Source organism: Xiphophorus hellerii, chromosome 3, assembly GCF_003331165.1.
Source record: "Xiphophorus hellerii strain 12219 chromosome 3, Xiphophorus_hellerii-4.1, whole genome shotgun sequence".
Taxonomy (NCBI): Eukaryota; Metazoa; Chordata; class Actinopteri; order Cyprinodontiformes; family Poeciliidae; genus Xiphophorus; species Xiphophorus hellerii.
Window position 1 is genome coordinate 3,029,202 of NC_045674.1, and position 20,105 is coordinate 3,049,306.

Below are 20,105 nucleotides of genomic sequence, written 5' to 3' on the forward strand. Positions count from 1 at the left end.
GCCCCATTGCAACTTGTTGAAACACGCACAGCTCTTCTGCGCTTCACTGTTGTGGTTTTGGCTCACATCCTGTTGACTTGAAGCTAAAACGAGAAGTGGAGAAACAAGCCGTCTTAAGTCAGATTGTTATTTCACAAAAGTCAAATTAGGTTTCATCCGTTCGTAGTCAGATTTCAATCTTTACTTTAACAAGAAAGCAAGTAGTTTTCAGGTTATTGAGTCAAATTTTATTTGATCCAGTCTTTTTTTTTTAAATTATCGTTTAAGCATTCTTCTACTCAGTCATACACACACAAACACTTCTGCTGTATGAAACTTGTTGCTGTGAACTCAGCAGAATTTCTCCACCAGATAAAAAAAATGCTGTTGTCATATTTGTCACATGCTGTTCTGAACTTGTACGGAGCTCCACAAGTGCCAGAATGAAAAATAAAAATGGAGGTCAATGACCTCAGTAATTGTTTAGAGTAAAGTATCCCAAATTGAGATTATCTGGACCCAATGTGATTGTTACATTTAAATATTTAGTCATCCTCTTATTTGTGAACTTATAATAATATATTTTAAATATCCAGCTTTTCTGGATGTTAGTGTTCACTGAAATTTGTGAACTTATAATAATATATTTTAAATATCCAGCTTTTCTGGATGTTAGTGTTCACTGAAATTTGTGAACTTATAATAATATATCAGCAGCATCAGGAGTCTGCAGGCTTCTTGTCTCTTTGCAAACAGAAGTCAGATAGCAGAAAAGTAGGAAGGTTTATTGAGAATTGACAGACTCCTCTGCTGAATTTAACCTGTTTATCTAAGGCTGCGTTCACACAGCAGGTCTTGATGCTCAATTCCAATTTTTGGTTAAAAATTAGATTTTTTTGTGGTTGTTTGTACTACTTATTAAATGCGACTGCAATCAGATCTATGTGAACAATTTACAACCCCAAGGTGACATACATGCGCAGAAGAACATAGAAGTCATGCAGCATCGCTCTGTTCACATTAGTAATGGTGGAGCATTTCTATGGATCACTTTTAATGTTTGTTCAGCAATGGCATCCGATTGTATCGTCACAAAATCATAAGACAAAGGAAGCTAAGAAAAAGAAACATCAATAATAGAACTTGATTATTCTGGAGCATTGGCAGCAACTTCTTTAAAGAAGTCTATTTGGCAGAGTCAGAACCAGGAGTTATGTGATTGTATATGGGGAATTTTTCCATCAAAAGTGGAGAGCACACATTTTCAGTCTGAAAGCAGGACTTCATAGCTTTGTTGTCAAAACTTGTAATGCTTGTACTCAAAACTTCTGCTCTCTTTCAGACATTTACTATGTTCTCTCAAACCTTTCTCCTCACCCTCAAAACCTCTCTGCTCATTTGCAAATTCTTTCCTGCCCTCTCTCAAAACAAAAAGTAAAAAGTACCAAGAGTTGGATCACTACTCAACTCTACTCCGGTCCAATACTCAGCTGGTTCGAATCTTACTGAAGGAAAGGGGATTTCTTTGTTTCAATAGGTAGCTTCTCATCAAAACGGACAGAGGTCACATATGGGGCTCCCCAAGGTAGGACCCCTTTTATTTAATATCTATATGCTCCCACTAGCTCAGGTTATAACAGGAAATAAGATTATCTATCATAACTACGCAGACAATACACACAATGTTACCAGGTGGATGTGCCATTCCTTTCTCCAGCTGAACAGAAAGAAAACCAAAGTTATTATCTTTAGACCTTTAGAGGAATGATCTAGAGTCAACTTTAGCTGGAAACCAGCAATTAAGCCAGAAATGTAGGTGTAGTGATGGACTCTGACCTGAACCTTCAGAGCCACAAAAAGACAGCATAGTCGGCCTTCTATTACTTAAAGAATATTTCCAGGATTAAAGGACTAATATCTCAGCAAGATCTAGAGAAACTCATGCATGCATTTATCTTTAGTCACATTGATTACTGCAATCAATGTGACTGTGCAGTTTCATGCATATGGGATTCTGATGCAAAGAGCTTGTTTATGATAACAATATGTATTTCCAAAAATATAAATATTTTGTCTGCATTTATTTTTTTCTCCGTGCACTCTCTGAGCTCCACACATTTGCCTGTTTTGCACTTTTGGCTGTCAGTCGCTAGGGGACCCTGCTCTGTGAGATGCCTCGGTTCGGGTAATGCTGTGTTGCCTGTGAGAGCGCAGTCGGGCAGCAGTCGTCGCCACTGTGCGTCGCCAAAGATGTTGCAACAGCAGCCTCTGACTGGCAATGGGCCATCCAACGGCCGGGGACTCGGCGTGAGCGGCCACCCCGGGATGCATGCGCTCAACTCGGTTCATCAACCCTCCCAGCACCGGTCGGACGGAGGCGAGTCGGGCCTCGAGGGCACAGAAAACGGACATGAAACCCGCAGAGATATTGGTGACATACTGCAGCAAATAATGACCATCACCGACCAAAGTTTGGACGAGGCACAAGCAAAGTTAGTGACAGCTTTGATTGTTTAATTTAGAAAGTTGCCGACACCGTGGCTGCGTTTTGTTTTGCCTCTGTGACGCTTTGGGAAACTTTCCTGAACTTCACTCTATTGTTTAGATTGATTAGCCAGCAGCTAAACAATTAGCCTTCTCATAAAAATAAAGCTGCTTTTGTTATGATATGCTCGCGCTCATATGATGTTGGAGTAAAATGAGACTTTTTTTATTTGATGTTAGTTTTAAAACACATTTCCTTCAAGCAGCGATTGTTGATCGCAACCATTGTTAGCCTTCTCGAGACTGAAGTTGGCTTCCGTTTCGAAGTTTCTTTAAGGGGCTTTAAAACAATTCTGTTTCAAAATAGATTTTTCCACTATGATTGAAGATCCCTTAAACGTCTTTGTGTATCTTGTAAAATATTTTTTGAACTCATTCAACTGCAAAACAGTTGCTTAAATGTTTTTTTCTTGGCATTTAGACCAGATTACTTTCAAGTGCATTTAAAAAACACCGTACTTCAACTGGTGTAACCTAATCAAAACAAAGTTAATGACGTGTAAAAAAATCTGTGCTTTCATAAATGAATAATTGATTGCTAATTTTTGTTTTTACTTGGAAAGCAATTGTTTCAATGAACTTTAGCTGTATTTGAAAGACTCTTTATTTAATGTAGACTAAATCAGTCAAGGTTTAACTTGTTTAGTTACCATACATTTTAAGTTGTATAATGTCTTAAGGTGGTCAACATGGTAGATTTTTTTTATTGATAAAATGTTGTATTTGATAACCTGTGGTTAGTTCAGAGAAAACGATTACTATAATTCTGATAAGATTTAAGCTAGATCGGGTGAACTGTTAATGAACTGATAATTAAAGGCATTAACTGTTGTTCCAAATCATACGCCAACTTCGGCGTTTAGCCTGCGCTAATCGAGGCTAACTTGCTAAAGCTAAGAAAAGCAGCTAACACCTTTAACGTAAAGAAAATGCATTTCTTCACAACAATGCGTTACATTTTACTACATAACATCAAAACGAGGGTGACATATTGGCTACAGTGTTCCGTGAGGTTACATTCATATATTTCCTTGTCTGTTTCAGGTATCTTAAAGCTAACTTAAAGCTAACGGTGTTGCTAACTTGCTAAACGTAGTCGCTGTAGAACTTTCATTTATTTTTCGCTCAGTTTTCATGCTGTCAGCATTTTTTTTTATTGCTCTCTGTACTTCCAACAAGTCATGATGTTTCCTTCGGGTCCCGCAGGAAACACGCACTAAACTGTCACCGAATGAAGCCCGCATTGTTCAGCGTTCTTTGCGAGATCAAGGAAAAAACGGGTAGGTTATTTACACACACAGGGTTAATAAATGCTGTCTGTCACCAAGAACATGATGTTGATCTGTGGTGCTGTGCAACTGCAACCATCAGCCGCCCTCGTTGATATGGTGTCATCACAAGCCAATAATATGATCAAAACACAATGCTTGTGCGAGGATAAAGACAAAAGTTGCTCTTATTTATTTAGATTTGTGTCAGTAGTTGCAATAAACGCTCTACATCTAGTTGATGTTTTGGTCACATTGTTTAACTTATAACCTACTCTTGACCATAGCACTGAAACAAATAAACTCAGTAGTTAGTAATAGATTGATGGATTGAAACAAATATAGATATTGTGTCAGTTTGCATATTGATTATTGTGCAGCTTTTCCACCTCAGGGTTTACCACCTTATTTACATCTGTTATTTCTCACATTTGCTCAAATTATCAGATCTTTAATTTCGTCATGTTGCCAAATAAAGCTGCTCTCTTTCCTATAGTTGTCAGAAAGCAGCATAGTTCTGAAATATATGTCCAATTCAATAAGAATATTTGTTCTTTTTTAATAAAGTCTTGATAGAAATTAAGTTACCAAGTTGCTGTTTGTGTAATGCATAATTGTAGGAGCAATTGTTAGATGTGTCAGGATGTATTTAGGTGCAGGTTCATTCCTAAATAACAGAAATAGAGCACTGAAACAAATCAGCATAATTTATTGGTTTTGACTTCACTTTACTTATGTTTAGATTTGTGAGTAAACATCTGCACCATACCTGCTTACACTTACAACAGTCACTCAGTGCTTGTCTTTAAGGAAAAATTTTGCAGATATTTTTATTTATTTGCTCCACTATCAATATTTCAGTGGTGGTCAAAATATGGAAAAAAAAAAATTCAACTCCATTAAAACTAAAAGTCTCTGAAAAAGTTGACATGACTCTCAGTAATGCTTTTTTGAAAATGCAGAGACATAATATTGAGTTGCACCCTTTGAGTCAGTTGACTCTTTAGAAATATCTGAGAATTGTAACCCTTATCAGACCAAAATAAGTAGCTATGAACTTGTGTGGGAGAGTTTTTTTTTTGTTGTATAAACCCATTTCTAAGCAGACAATTATGGCTAGACTGTAGCTGTTTGTACAAAGAGAACAAACTGCAAAGTGGTTTAACCAACATAAAACATAATATTGTGATATCACTGTTAACGTATTGCAATGATATTGATTAAACATAACCTACATTGTGCTCGGCATTTTCCTGGAGCTGTCTTTATCTTGGTCATTTAAATCTACCTCAGTTGTTGAAATAAAGTCTATCCTGGTGGTGAAATATGTTATTAGTGTACAGGATTTTAATGGATGGCATCTGAAATGTTATTGCTTACCAAGTAGAGCCTCCTGATGGTGATGAGATCTCTAAACAGGATGGTGTTTTATCTTTGAGTTGTGGTTTGTTGCTTTCTGAGTGAGCTGATTGTGTGAAGTATAAAAGCGAGTTCAGATGCAGATATGAACAGAATGGAAAAGTTTGGTTTATGTTTTTTTAGTTTCTTCCTTCCTTGTCTGAATAAGTATGGGGGGAAGGGTGAATGAATAAACAGCTGTGTTTCTGGGCAACAGTTCTATTCCTGTAGTATAATATTAATTCTGAATATAAATTAATTAATATAAAATTTAATGCAAAGAAGTAGTGAAGTTAACTTGCCTTAAAATGTTTCTTTTGTTAAAGTTGAAATTGACCATAATTTATAAAATAAACACCAAGTTACATAAAAGATGACTTGAGTCATGTAAGTAAAACTGTACCCTACTAAAATAAGCAGTGGTATCTGAAGTTTTGTTCCCTGCTTTAGAACGTTTAATTTACAATCTGTTTTATATATTGATATTAAATGTTTGTATTTAGATATTAAAATTTAATAAAACAGCCTGGCAAGAGTGTGGCAATGGCTGGGAATTCATTAGAATCCAACAAACTTCAAGCAGAGGTGCATAAATTATTTAGTCTAGTTTTTATCCTAAATATTCAGTTTCGCTTCTGCAATATATTTCTCATGATTGTTTCAGTCTTCAGGAGGCCAAATCAAATCACTCCTCTTGCAGTTTATTGCAGAGACCTTGTTGGATGAAAACCTTCGTCTTGCATGTTGGATCCCATCCCAACCAAATTATTCACAAAAGTGTTCCCTTAGATTACTGCGCCGAATTTAGGCGTGATTAAGATATCATTAGTAAATGGACACATCACAGACTTTAAAGTTTCTTAACCTTTCCTTAAGAAACCTTTTCTCGATTAAGATGACTTGTATCTGTCTCCAGGAGAAAATAGTCTCTAATCAAGTGGGGTTTAGATCTGATTGGTCCAACAGATTCCAGTCTGTTCATGTTTCATGGTTACTGGTGGAGTACCACAAAGTTCTGTGTTTGGACACATTTTTCTTTTACTAGGAGTGTGCCATGAAAAGTTTGATTTTAGTGGGAGTTAAAACACAAACATGTTCTAACCGGCAGGCCTGTCTATGAGGAACACCCAGGAGGAGGAGCCTCAGGATCCTCAGCTGGTCCGTTTGGACAACATGCTGCTGGCGGAGGGCGTCGCCGGGCCGGAGAAAGGAGGCGGGGCTGCCGCCGCCGTGTCTGCCGCCACCAGCTCCGGAGGGATGTCGCCCGATAGCTCGCTCGAGCACTCCGACTACAAAAGCAAGTTGAGCCAGATTCGCAGTATCTACCACACTGAGCTGGAGAAGTATGAGCAGGTACCGTGTCGCTGACATTGCCTGTACACGCTTGCCTGTTCTGACGCTACCCTCCAGGAGTGTAAATCCTTTGGCATGTTAGGCCACGCATTCGCAGAAAATACCTCTTTAGAGTGGGTGGACAGAGGGCGGGAGTTATTTTTACTCTTATAATTATGAGTTTCACAGCTCAGTGGAATCCATATGACACAACATTTAGCAATGTTAACTTTCTAAAATAGATCTTTCCACAGCTGTTTAATATTCTATTTTAGATTTTTGCATATGTCAAGTTATTTAAAACTAATTTTCTCAGAACTCTTTGTTGTCTTAAAAAGCTTTTCAGGGTTTCCTTTCCCTCACAATCAATACAGATACATTGTTGGTAACTCCAGTATAGATTTAATCCCTTCCTTTTGTTTCTCTCATATGTCAACTTTACTCAGGCATGCACTGAATTCACCACTCACGTCATGAACCTGCTGAGGGAGCAGTCGCGCACACGGCCCGTGACTCCGCGGGAGATCGAGCGCATGGTGGCCATCATCCACCGCAAGTTCAGCTCCATCCAGACCCAGCTCAAGCAGAGCACGTGTGAGGCCGTCATGATCCTGAGGTCCCGCTTCCTGGATGCCAGGTGAGCGGTTTGTGGCCATTTTTCTTTTGGTATCCACCATACAATGGTCCTGATTCTCCATCATTTCTTTATATTTAATGTTCAAGCAGCCCTGTTTCAGTCATCTTTCATAGTGGTCTCACCTCACTACACAACTTCTTGCTAACTTGGCTCTGACCACTTCTCATTGTGGCTTAGATGATACAATATCTAGATACTAGAAGAGAAGAGTTTCCAAGTATAACTTAAAAGGGTTTTATGAAAGCATTGCAAATGACTATTTGATGTTTATAGCAGGATTTGTAATAAATGCATAATGTAAAGAGGTCTTTGAAATGTGCAGTCTGAAAAAATGTGAAATTTTAAGTGTTTTCCAGATATTGAAGAATATACCATTTTGTTGTATCCATCCATCTCTTTTTCTGATATATTCCATGCATTTACTGTGAGCTTTTGTATAAAATATGTGTTTTTCCATGAAAAATGTGTAGAAATCCTAGAAGTTAAACTTTGAGTACATGAAAAAAATGAGAATAATCCAGGTTTGATTTGGTCAAAGATAAAAAAAAAAACAGTCAAAGATGGCTTGAATAGTTGTTTGTCCTGTTAGATTTTTATTTTGTAATTTCTTCAGTTTTTATTCCGTTAGAGCTCACATGTTTCTCTCTCCTCAGGCGTAAGAGGCGCAACTTCAGCAAACAGGCCACAGAGGTCCTCAACGAGTATTTCTACTCCCACCTGTCCAACCCTTACCCCAGCGAAGAAGCCAAAGAGGAACTTGCCAAACAGTGTGGAATCACCGTCTCTCAGGTCAGCCGCTGTCCGTATGGAAAGAGACGAGCTGGCAGGATGTGACGGAAAATTTGATAAAATATATTTTAAAAAATTGGAAAGTAAATTTACACCAAAAAAGTCTGAAATACTGTGATGATTCACATATTTACAAGAAAAAGTTGGATATTCTTTAATGTTGAAAGGTTGCATATTTACAAGATGCAAATGAGCATTTATTTATGATTAAAGGCTAAATTTATCATGTTCAACAAAAAGTTTCTCTGTCATTTTATAGTCAGAAACTTGTAACTTTTATAATTATATTTAGAGTCAGACATTTGCAACAGAAAGATTGAGGTGATAAATGTCGAGATGAGCTCACAGCTGATGTGTTTCTGACCTTTCTTTTATCCTTAACACCTTAAGAAAGTGAACGTTCACAGAGGAGTCTGCTGAACTACATATTTTATTTATTTGGAGAATAAATCTGTGTTATAAATTTGTAATAACTGCCTGAATTTTCCAAACTTAACAGAAAATTATGTTGAAAATGGGTAAAATAGCAAGATTTGTTTGTCAGAAGTTGCACATTCCTTTCCTGTAGTGAGGTGTTTCAAACAGGATTCTATTCAGACATTGAGTTGAAATAATGGGATGATTCTTTATTTCTTTGGTTTTCATGAGATTATAATGATGCTGCTGATACGAGATTCCAGTTCCTCATTTCAATTTTCTTTCTGTTTTTGTTGCCATAAATCACAAGCGTTTGTTATTCGGCAGGTTGTTAAAGTCTTCATGTATAAATAAACCAGCAGAACTTTTTAAACAAATCTGTTATTCAACACTCATAGCTGAAACCACATGTTTTGTATTTATATTTGTAAGAAAACTATAATTTGGGTGTTATTTTTTCAATCATTTTTACCCAGGTCTCCAACTGGTTTGGCAACAAACGAATCCGCTACAAGAAAAACATCGGCAAGTTCCAAGAGGAGGCCAACCTTTACGCCATGAAGACGGCTTTAGGAGCCAGACAGGGAGACGATTCTCCGCACACTCCAAACTCCACAGGTACGAGACGGTACAGCTTCCCGCTGTTAGGAAGCTAAGCAGCTTCCTACACAGAAAAAAATCTACAGAGATGTAATGCTGTGGATGAAAACGAAAGATTTTTTTCTTCGTTTTCAGGGTCGGGGTCGTTCTCCCTGTCGGGCTCAGCGGACATGTTCCTCGGGGTTCCATCTGTGAACGGCGAGCAGTCCACCTACCAGATGCAGGTGCTGCAGATCGTGTCTTTATTTTGTGACTTGCTTGTCAATCATTTAAAGATCAAAACCAGTAAAGTTGCATGCAGACATCTCTCTCAAGGCAAAGCTTGATGTTGTTACTCAGATCGATGTTGTTGTCCATCAACCCGTCACAAGAGGGCGACAAAGATACATTCCTGAACAGACATGCATATGTGAGCTGCTGCTTCATACATTTAGATGGAATGGGAAAGAAGTATTTTCTGTTGAGTTTTGGGATCAGAATTAGACATGGAGGTCATAAGGAACTGATCTGATGTTAATATTTGAAAATATTTTCAAGAAGGACCCAGATCTTGTCAAATCTGACACTGTGCGGCTGTTTCCATACCTATAGTTCCTACAGAAACATACTTGTTTCTGGGTTTTGTTTCAGGTAAAGTCATATGAATAGTAGTTCTGAGAAAGCATCCAGAGTTTGTTTTAAACTGACTGAACACCTCAGGTTTGAAAGCACCTGATTCAAACAAAAACAGTAGACTTTCTGATCACTCTTCCAGTAACTAATGAAAGAGTCTTTATTGTTTGTAAGCATGAACACTGTCATAAAATAATAATACTGTTGTTATCAGAACATTTCTGTCATTGATTGAGAAATATTTAGCTATGTGTGGTAGGCAGCTGTGATAAAAAGAAAACAGGAAGTCATGTGACAGTCATGGCCTGTTTTTAACGTCTCAGCCTTTGGAGATTACTCTATCATAAGAAAGCTGTTGGAGTATGATAAGGGGTATGAGTTTTGACAGAAATTGGGATTAAGTTTGTTATTAACACACTAATCTATTTTACATAATTTTACTTGACAAAAAACACTTAAACCTGTTGCTGAGCTGAACTGATGGTTTGCTTAGCATTACTTTTTTCTTACTTCACTGCCAAAGTACCAGAAAACCAATATTTTCTTCTTAGCGACATTGATTTAAAAGCTTGTTCATACTTTCTTTTCATACTTTCCTTCTAAATATTGTCAGATCTTTTCATTTTACAACATTACCTTTTGCTTAGTGCCACAAAAAGAAGAAAAGAAAATGGCAGATGTTGACATTATCCAAAGTCCTTCACACCAAAAAAGACATGCATTAATGTGCAGAGGCCAGTTAGACCAAGCAGGATTTAAGTGATACCAGTTTCTAAATGCAATGTTTTAAAGGTCTGACCTGCAGAATTTTATTTTCTTTCTAAAATCAAACACTTAATAAAACTAATTGACCAGAGAGTAAAAAAATGTTACAGGCTCCTTTTTTACAGAGGTGGGAGCTTTGAACCCAACAAGAAATGGAGGAAAAAGAGATTATATGCAAATTCATAGATTGATTTTCAGTATACTTGAAAATCAAGTATACCGATTTTCAAGTATACTTTTTATTGCACAATGCGGTTTGTTGATGTTGATTTTGTCTCTTTGGATCCCGCAGACTAACGGAAACTGGCAGGGTCGGACCTCGCCCCCCTCCGGCACTTCACCCCACACCGACCACTCGGATAACTCCGACTGATGGCCCCGCCCCGCCCCGCCGGCACAGAACGACAGAAAGATTGACGAGGGAAAAGACAGACAGAATGATATCACCCTTCCCACTTGGCTGCAGTTGTTTTTGTATAATGTTTGGTTATTTTAAATGTTCGTTGTTTTTTTTTTTGGTTTTGTTTTGTTTGGAAAGCCGCCCAGCGTAGGTCATCGTTATGTTTGTATGATTAGCTGAGTGCACAGACGGTAGAGTGAGTGTGTGTTGAGTGCATGTGGGTTTGGGTTTTATCATCGGGGCTCGTAGGGTTTGTTTTCCACTTGTTACTAAAATGTATTTGTGGTGGGGAAGATGTGACAGGTGGGATCGCATTATCTTTTGTTTTTAGCACACTATATCGTTTTTATTAATATTATTAATATTTTTATTAGTTTAACAAGTGTTTTGGTTTTAACAGCTCAGAGAGAGGGAGTGCATTTAGTGAATGAGAGGGCAATAGAGAAAAATCCAAAGATTTGTGTGTTTGCTTCTCTGTTTCGTGTTGTTTCGTTCCTCCTTTTCTCTTTTTTACTGGCCTGTCCCTGTAAATGAATGAGGCGTGTCTGAGTCCATATTATTGGTTTGACTGAGTAAAAACAGTGCTGTCTTTTTTCTGTACAGTGAAACACCTGTATTCTCTCTACCTCTTTTACAATAAAGACTCTCTGTATTCACAAGCAGCTGCTGAGCCACTCATCCTTTGTGCAGACCTTGTGGTCGGATTAGAAAAAGATACACCAGAGGTCATGAAGGCACATTTTCACAAGAGAACAGCCTTAGAACAACATGGATTTTGCTTTCAAGCAGTCACACCTTATGGCAATCTATTAAAGAACTTTGATTAATCCTGAAAATGTTTGATGTATTGTTTTATTCAGTTTGGATAAGACAGTATGGCTGAATAGAAAGGGGAAAAAAAGAGTTCAATCAAGCTCTTTCTTAAACAAAACTGTAAGTCCATGAAATTAAATAAAAGGAAGATATTGGGCTTGTGTTACGTACCCAAAGCTGGGCAGGATCCTGACGCATGATCTTTTGAGCTTGTAGCTTCACATGAGGTGTTTGTGCTAAAAATGCTTTGATTTCTGGAAACAATGTCTGCTTTATCATTTTTTAAACATTGCCCAGTCTGACCTTGGGTATATTTGCCAGCAGGTTGACTCCCAGGTGTTTAATGGTGAATAATGTTTCTATCTAGAATGGTGGACATTTCATCAGTTTGAAGTGTTTTACTCTTCCCAGGTTGATAAGCTGCAGCAGGTTTTTGTCTAATGTCTATTGCTAAGGTCTTTTCACTTTGGCATTGTGCTGATTGACACCACAAATTCCTAGAAGTTTTGCTTTTATATAAGTTTACAGAGTGATCTTGACCAGCTAGTTAATTTCATTTTGAAACTTTAGTTTTTCACAAAGTTTAAAGTTAGACATTATGCTGCCACAGGCTTAGGCTACTGGAGGACAAACTGACCACTTTTTCTCACTTTCTTCTTCTACTATTATTTGCTATTATTTCAACTGTTAACTTTTTGTTTGCTCTCAGTCATTTTTCTCTCCGTAGAAACTACATCTGGTCTGGCGTTGCTTTTGGTTGTGATACCTTCCTGCAGGAGGGCATCGACTTATATAATGCTGCCATCGACTAATCCTTCTCCCTCTTCTGGTATTAACTTTTTACTTTAATGAACATCGAAAATGATCCTGCATCAGTTCATCTGTTTTGTGGGTCTGCTCTGTCTTCTCAAACCTCCAGTCGGTCGTGGCAGATGGCGAAAAGTCGAAAAATGTTCGACTTTTGATCATTTGAGATTAATCAGGGTTTTTTTCCACGCAAATTTTCGACTTTTCAAACTCAGAAATTTTCATGTTTTCTTTAAAGAAAATTTCTGAAATTAACTCAAAATTTCGGAGTTTTTTGTCGTACGAATACGACGTCGTACCCGGGTACTCCCAACCCACTTTCCTGTCAATTAACTGTCTAATAAACGTCACTAGAGCCAAGGAAGAGAGATACAGCCTAGAATATTCAATTCAAGTTGAAAAGATACTTTATTAATCTCAATGGGGAGTTAGATTAATTGTAATATTAGTATTTCCAAGTCTAAATTTGGGTTTCTATTATTTTTGGAACATACATAATGTTCCAAAAATATTAAATCTTGTTACTTTCATACAACATTAAGTTTATTAAACGCAGTATTAAACTAGAAAGTAGGTAACTGTGCGCAGTGACGCGTATGATTACAATGTGTCGGACTCCACGTGTTTGAATGTCGATCTGCATCTGCAAAGAAGTGCCAGGCTCACCGGTTAGGGAAGTAAGGGGGGCTTCAAATGATGAATTTAAAAAAGGAGTCACGCGTGCATAATCACCTCCTCTGTTTTTCTCACGGCGATCCTCCGCATCATCAAAGGCGAACGTTAAACAATAGCGGCGCGCCAGCACGAGACAGTGGCGCAAACGGCACGTGTGCACCCCAGTGACATGGAGGCGCGAATGCAAAACCCGCATTTACAGCCTGCGTGCGGAAACGCAAAAGGCGTGAAAGGAGACGCGTCGGCACTCGCCGGAGGTTCGCGGACAGAGAGAAGTGAAAAGATGAAACACTCTGAGGAGTCAAAGGAAGAAAAAAGAAAAATCAGGTTACTGTTGCATATTCAGACATGAGCTGCAGATATGGCCATGAAGTGGAAGGGAAACTATTGTGTTTTTTCAAATGATTTAACAAGTTATTTAGAAAGTGTACCCACTTATCTCTAATTCGCCAAAATGAAATCCGGGACAGCTATTCACTTTCAGTAAAATAAGAAAGAAGACATACAAATTGCTGCGACAGACTGGCGACCTGTCCAGGTGACCCCGCCTGTCGCCCGGAACGTTATCTGGAGAGGCACCAGCATCTCCCGACCCCACTAGGGACAAGGTGTTAGAAAATGGATGGGTAGACATACAAATTGCGATTTGATTCGCAGTTTTTAGCCATAGCTACTTTGAGACATGGTGGTGGCATTAGAGTGCTGAGGGGATTCTTTTCTTTAGCAGGAACCGAGAAGCTGATGGAGAATTAATGGATTAAATAAATAAATATTTGGGGGAAATTTTAGTTAGAAGTTGCAAAAGATTGAAGATTTTCATGCAGCAGGAAAACAGCCCTAAACATACAGCCAGAGGTAAAATAGATGAAAGCATATTCATGTGTTAAAATGTCCTAGTTAAAGTTCAGGAGGATTTTCAGTTTCTTTTTTTTTTGCAATTAAAGTCTCCAAATGTGCAAAGTTGGCAAAAGGTTTGCAGAAGTAACAGTAAAAAGTGGCTCAACAACAAAACACTTAGATTAAGAATGAGAGGAGGACTGAAAATGCAAGCCACACTTTTAATATATTTGTTTAAAAATTGAAACTATATATAATTTCACTTCATTTTTACAAAATTATTTTTGTTGATCTGCAACACAAAACTCCAATAAAATGTGTTTAATTTTGAAGTTGTACCAACACTAAGCAGTGTTAAAGTTTTGTAAACGTGTTAATTACGCCATTCATATATAGAATAATTTACAAAAATAATTTCAGATTTAAAGTCATACTTAATGCGCAATGGTTTACAACATTTCCAAACCCACTGATGAAAATGAAGTGTTTTTTTTTTCTTCAGCTGCTGAAACCACAAAGAAAACAGTTTGTGACAAACCTGAAGTTGTTTGTCACAAAGTGTCAGAATGAGAATGATGCTTATTTTTATTTTAACTGATTGCAAAATTGAAAAGCAGATGCATTTTGAACATTTTCAGCTTTGATTTAATGAAGAAATGGTCATTAAAAATGTTTCAGATACACAAATTCATGAAGTTTAGTTTTTTTCTATTCCACTTTATTGTCGTGAAGCAAAATGCTTTTGGTCAGACTGAAATGCACAAATAATTTGCAAAGGGGGAAAAATTGAAAACCTGAGAGTGTATTTCTTGCATTACACTTTTCTTTTTCAATTGTTTGGTCATGTTTTCATATATTTATTTGTGCTCTTGTGTTTTGTGGTAAAAAGTTGAGATAAGTGGATTTTAATCTGTAGGATTTGCTTACTTTTATCATAAAAACAAAGCATTGTGAGGAACTGGAATGTAACTTGACTGATGAGGAGTTGGTGGGTGTGGGGGTCCAGGGGCGGATCCGGGGGCTGTAAAGGTCTGCAGGGGCTGGAGGAAGGAGGGGCCTGAGCAGGAGGGAGGGGCCTGCTGGGAGGTGGTAAAAGCAGAAGCAAGAGGCCTGAGTCTCAGTACCTGATCAGTCACAGACTGGGAAGGAAGCAGCTTTTCCTGGATTAGAACAGAACTTTGGGAGGTCCAGGAAAATGAAGCTGCTGCAAGAAACTGATGATGCAACAAGGAAAAGAAAGGTACTACTGAGAATGCATGCAACTTTTGCAGCAATACTAACATTTTTGGTTTTATTTACAGAGAGCTAAATGTAAGGATGTTTAAATGAGATCCCCAAACTTGGGTCAATCCTCTGCTTGCTTCCAGCTGATGAAATCTCAGGTGGAGAAACGTCGAAGGGAGAGAATGAATTGCAGTCTGGAGCGTCTGAGGACCATGCTGCTGCAGGAGCCTCAACAAGTAAATAAGATTTAAAGTGGAGACATGTTTAGTTTCTGTATACAACACAAGAACGATCATGTTTTCTGCAGTGCTTGTTATTAAGTCTATTTAACTGTAATTGCTGCAGGGAGGGATGCAGCAGAAGGTGGAGAAAGCTGAGATTCTGGAGCACACTGTTCTCTTCCTGCAAAAAAATGCCAAAGAACGCAGGGAAAAGATGGGAGGCCAGAAATACTCCTTCCAGGACGGGTTCTCCAGCTGCCTGCAGAGGGCGTCGCAGTTCCTGGGGCCTGAAGGGAAAGGCCTCTGGCTCGGACCGGTCCTCGACGCCACCTTCTCTGCCCGCTTCCCACGCTCACACAGCCACTCCGCAGATGCCCTCATCAGAACCTCCACCTCCATGACCCACACCAAGTCCCTGCTCCACATGCTGAGGCTGAGATCCAGGTCCAGTCAGCAGACGCAGGCCTCAGAGGCGAGCACCTCGGCTTGGCCGCGCAGATTCTCAGCCCAGCAGAGCTTCCCCACAATTCCCCAGCAGCCTCAGCAGGAAAGCGGGCTGGAGATGGGAGCGGAGAGGCCGGGGAGCAAAGAGAGCTCGTCCCAGAGCGGGACCCTCAGCCAGACTTTGTGGAGACCTTGGCCCTGATCATCAGAACCCTCAGAACTCTCAATAACCATCCACTCTCCATTAAAACTGCTTCTGTTTTCATGTTGCTCTCAAAAGAATATCCTAACTCTCGTCTCTCTCTAAGCTCACACCTGAAATCCTGTAAATAATGTAAAAGAAACTTCATGTTTTGTAGTAGTTGTGCTGTAGTATTTTTTGATAAGATTGACTCCCTCCAGTAGCTCAGCCAGTGTGGCGGCCATGTAGGGATTTTCGTGGACCAGGACCGGATCTGGATCCTCTGGGTCGGCCGCCTGGCACCGCTGCTGTGCTGAAGAGCGACTGGATAGGTGAGTATCCCTGACATCCGTCCTCCCTGTGCCTTTAACTACTAGACCTGTGTGATTAGAGTCAGTGATACTAGTGTGAATAATGATCGAGTCTCCGTCCGTCACATTTCCAGGTGTGGAACCTGGAGGTTTGAGTTTGGGAGAGAGCCCCTCAGTTTTTCCATCTAAGTGCCGTCATATCTGCCGCATGAGCGACATCTGTAGCTCTGAGTACAAAATAACACACACCCCGTCCCAAAGATATTCACATTTATCTTGTCTGTTTTGCACACTAATTTATTCTGCTGTTCTCCCTATGGTGAGCATTATTCTGTTTTTTTTTTATATATAAAGAAACCAATAAAACTTTTTTTAAAATGTAAAAAGACATGTAAAGTGATTTTTTCCCCCTCTAACATGGAGGCTTTTTGTCTGCAGTGGTAGATCTCTTTAGGTGTGAAGCAGGACTTCCTGCTCAGCTAAAACATCCAGGTGTGAAGACTCTGTGCAATAAAAGCTCAGGTGAAGTCGTCACTCCAAGGACAACAAATAGTCTTCATTTTCTAATGATGAAGAATAGCAAAAATGTTACCATATATAGAGTCAAATAGAAAAACAAGTTAATATTTTCTCGTGACGAATCACTGTAGAAATAAGTTTCTCAGTTTGTAGATGAGACCGTTCAATTTTAACATTTATAATGGATTAGTGTCATTGTTAAAGGCGTATAACATCAAAAATAGAATTGTTAGTTGATTTCGGTTGATTTAGAAACCCTCAGTTCACAATAAAAGCCGTAACTGCAGGAAAAGCTAGTTCTACAAAGTGTTAACTCACACTTTTCAAATGCACCCCACACTTTTCAGATTTATACAAATAAAAAATTTAAAGAAAACCAAGTAGTAGTAAACTGTACAAAAGTGTTTGTCTCCTTACAAATTTGTCAGTTGGTTTTTTTTGTCACAGATGATCAATCAATAAATCCATAACACATTTTCCAAATTATGGTTTTGTTCATTAGGGAACAAATTCTGTCTGAATCAAACTCACCCTTGCATTAAATGCACTTATCTATTAAACTCCACAAAATAATGAATTTTTAAGTAGAATGAAAGTTTAAAAGTTTCACATTTTTTAGCATATTTCTAAATTGAGTTCATTTAACTCATGTCTGGAAGTTGACTTTCATCAGTTTTGAGGCGACTTTTGTTTCTAGTTAAAGGACTAAAAATATATTACAGTGAATGGGAAACAATGTTTGTGTCAGCATGATTTATAGTTTATAAGTCACTGAATGGCTTTAAAGACCTGTTGTGCTCTAACTATGGATTCCATTCTGCTGTGTCCCCAGAACAAACCAGAACCAAACATGGAGAAGCAGCTTTAATTTTTATGCTCCTCTAATCTAGAACAAACTTACAGAAAAATGGAAAACTGCTGAAACACTGAGTTCCTTTTCAATCAAGACAAAAACCCTCTTTTGCTTAGAATTGCCTTTGATTAATAACATGTAGCTGTTTGTTTGCTTGTTGTTTTATTTTTCTTGTAATCTTGAAAAGAACTTTGAATTGTTCTGTTGGTGAAAATGTGTTAAATGAACTTTCCTTTTCTCATTTGAAGATGGCTTTGTAGCCCTTCCCAAACTGTTAGATTTCGTTGATTTTGTTTCTCATCTGTTCTTGGATTTCTTTGGATGAGGGTCTGATGTGTTGCTTTTAGCCTGCTTCATATTGTCAGACAGGTTCTTGATTTCTATATATATCTACTCAAGTTATCTTTCTCTGATTTTGTTTTCTATGAATCAAAACATTTAAGAGTGACAAAAAACTAAATTGGGATTTTTTTATTGTACTTTCTTCAAAAGCTTATTTTATAAAACTTTTCTTTAATCTTTAATTATCTTCTTTCTCTTAAGATTAATTTTCTAAATTGCAAAGTTAAGTTTAAATCTTTTTATGAAACAGGCATCCTGTAAGGTACAAATGCTAAGCCTGTTTATTATTATTCTCACTCTTGACTTATAATAAACATCTTAAACCCAAACAGCTTGTGTTTCATTTATTCAGCAGCAGGGAGCAGCTTCTATGTAGCAGAAACTGGTTAGGTTCTGTTTTCACATTTAGGTCAAACATGTTGGTGAGCAGCAGAAAAGAGCACATTTCAGCACAAGGAGCATAAATTTCATTGTAAAAAGTAAAGGTGCATCGATTTATCTGCCAGCCGATTTATCAGAGTCTATTTCCTTCATTTTGGGAGCTCAGTGATTGGTTGATCTTATCCCCTGATTTTATCTTCTTCACCAAAGGTCTAAAAACCAACCACTGTCCTCTTCTGCTCTGCAGTGAGAGGTTTGACTGACAGATCATCATTTTGTTTCCACTTGACAATTGTTCTTTGCTTGGTGATGAACTATGTCAAAAAAATATAAATGGAATAGGAATATTAGTGGTAAGGATCAGGGAGTGTGAATACTTTTTTAAGACAATGTATTAAGTATAAGTTATAAACTTTAATACATTTTCACAAACATTTAGCTTTTAAACCAACCTGCTCGTCTGTGTCTAATTAAAGCCAGCAAATATATTTTTTGATGTACTGTCTTTATATGCAAACGTATAAATGGCTTCACTTCAAGGCTTTACATATGCGAAATAAATATTTGATACCAACATGTCAGTGGAAATGCTCGCCTTTGTTTTCATGGTAATCAGCCTCCATCCTAACATCAGATGCCTTTTAAGGGTCCGTTTGTTTTCCACGCGTGTCTACTGAGAACTGCATTTCAAAGGACAAGAAATGTGCTTAGTTTGGTGGAGAGCAGACTAAAGGCTTTAAGGCTTTAAAGTTTGAAAGATCTGCATGTAAACGTTTCCCTAATTGTGAAAGTTCACTACTGAATGTAACACAGTAGACTATGATAAAAATCATGAAAGCGAAACTTTATTATGTGATATTTTCTAAATAAAAAGTTGAAGAAATACTAAAGATCGCTAAAGCACTTCGGTAGTCGTTTTTCAGTATTATTCCTAGTTTTAATTTTCCTGGAAGTTTCTCTCGGAACCTTTTCCTGCTTTTTTTTCTCGTGGGAAAGCGAAACACCAGCTTCCATTTGCGCTTTGATTACCTGTTGGAACTGACGCATCGCTAACAGTCCTTCTGAAGCACACTTTACGCGCTCTGGTGCGAAGTCAGGTTCCGCTAAGTGCGCATCTTCATTTAGACCTGTGGGAAAGTCTCTGTTCGGTCCTTCCCAACAAAATGTCTCTCAGTTGGCTACATTTTCACACCTCTGGTTTTAAAGAAGAAGACAACCTGTGTAAAGTCCTGCAGTGCTGACATTTGCTTCAGTGGAATCTGGGAACCAGATAGTAACACCTCAAATTGTTTTAAAAATGATTGAAGTAATGAATATCATTATTTGCGCACGAATGCGATTTGGCATCTCTTTTATTTTATGGTATAGTTCTTGTTTTTGTTTTTTTCTGTTTTCATTTAGCGTTTTTATTCAATTTAAACATTTACGGGTAATTTTCTGCATATTACTTCATCGTTAGAAGTTTTTTAGAGAATCGGGTCATGACCTTAGATAAAACTGTAATTAAAAAATAATAAATAGAAACGTTTTGCCAGAATGTCAAGATATAAAGGAAAACATTGAGGTTAATAAAGAGTCAGAACAGCTGCCTTCCCTTCACAGTTGTTGTAGGTAACTATATGTTGTCGGTGCGTAAAAAGCAAACGGCAGAAACACTTTGCAACACGCAGACAAACGCCGCACAGGCTGGAAGTGTGACAGTGGGAGCGTGTCCTGCGGCTCTGTTCTCATCGTGGAAATGTGGATCGGGAAGCTT

The 20,105-nt window shown here is 38.2% G+C and overlaps 2 protein-coding genes across 2 annotated transcripts; both read left to right on the forward strand.

Annotated features, from left to right (window-relative positions):
- The first annotated feature begins 2,171 nt into the window (after window positions 1-2,171).
- On the forward strand, window positions 2,172-11,403 carry pbx2 (pre-B-cell leukemia homeobox 2). Its single transcript, XM_032559046.1, has 8 exons — window positions 2,172-2,471; window positions 3,730-3,803; window positions 6,298-6,542; window positions 6,968-7,158; window positions 7,812-7,947; window positions 8,841-8,982; window positions 9,100-9,188; window positions 10,634-11,403. The coding sequence occupies exons 1-8, from the start codon at window positions 2,230-2,232 to the stop codon at window positions 10,712-10,714; spliced, it is 1,200 nt and encodes a 399-aa protein (XP_032414937.1). The 5' UTR covers window positions 2,172-2,229; the 3' UTR covers window positions 10,715-11,403.
- Window positions 11,404-14,970: 3,567 nt separating this feature from the next.
- On the forward strand, window positions 14,971-16,656 carry her7 (hairy and enhancer of split related-7). Its single transcript, XM_032559320.1, has 3 exons — window positions 14,971-15,113; window positions 15,241-15,333; window positions 15,443-16,656. Exons 1-3 carry the CDS (start codon window positions 15,069-15,071, stop codon window positions 15,962-15,964), a joined length of 660 nt encoding a protein of 219 aa, XP_032415211.1. The 5' UTR covers window positions 14,971-15,068; the 3' UTR covers window positions 15,965-16,656.
- Window positions 16,657-20,105: the final 3,449 nt, after the last annotated feature.

Coding starts and splice junctions, on each gene's coding strand:
- pbx2 (XM_032559046.1), top strand. CDS start 2,230: ATGTTGCAACAGCAGCCTCTGACTGGCAATGGGCCATCCAACGGCCGG. Junction 6,543..6,967: donor AGCTGGAGAAGTATGAGCAG/GTACCGTGTCGC, acceptor AACTTTACTCAG/GCATGCACTGAATTCACCAC. Junction 8,983..9,099: donor GCACACTCCAAACTCCACAG/GTACGAGACGGT, acceptor CTTCGTTTTCAG/GGTCGGGGTCGTTCTCCCTG.
- her7 (XM_032559320.1), top strand. CDS start 15,069: ATGAAGCTGCTGCAAGAAACTGATGATGCAACAAGGAAAAGAAAG. Junction 15,114..15,240: donor ATGCAACAAGGAAAAGAAAG/GTACTACTGAGA, acceptor GCTTGCTTCCAG/CTGATGAAATCTCAGGTGGA. Junction 15,334..15,442: donor TGCTGCAGGAGCCTCAACAA/GTAAATAAGATT, acceptor TAATTGCTGCAG/GGAGGGATGCAGCAGAAGGT.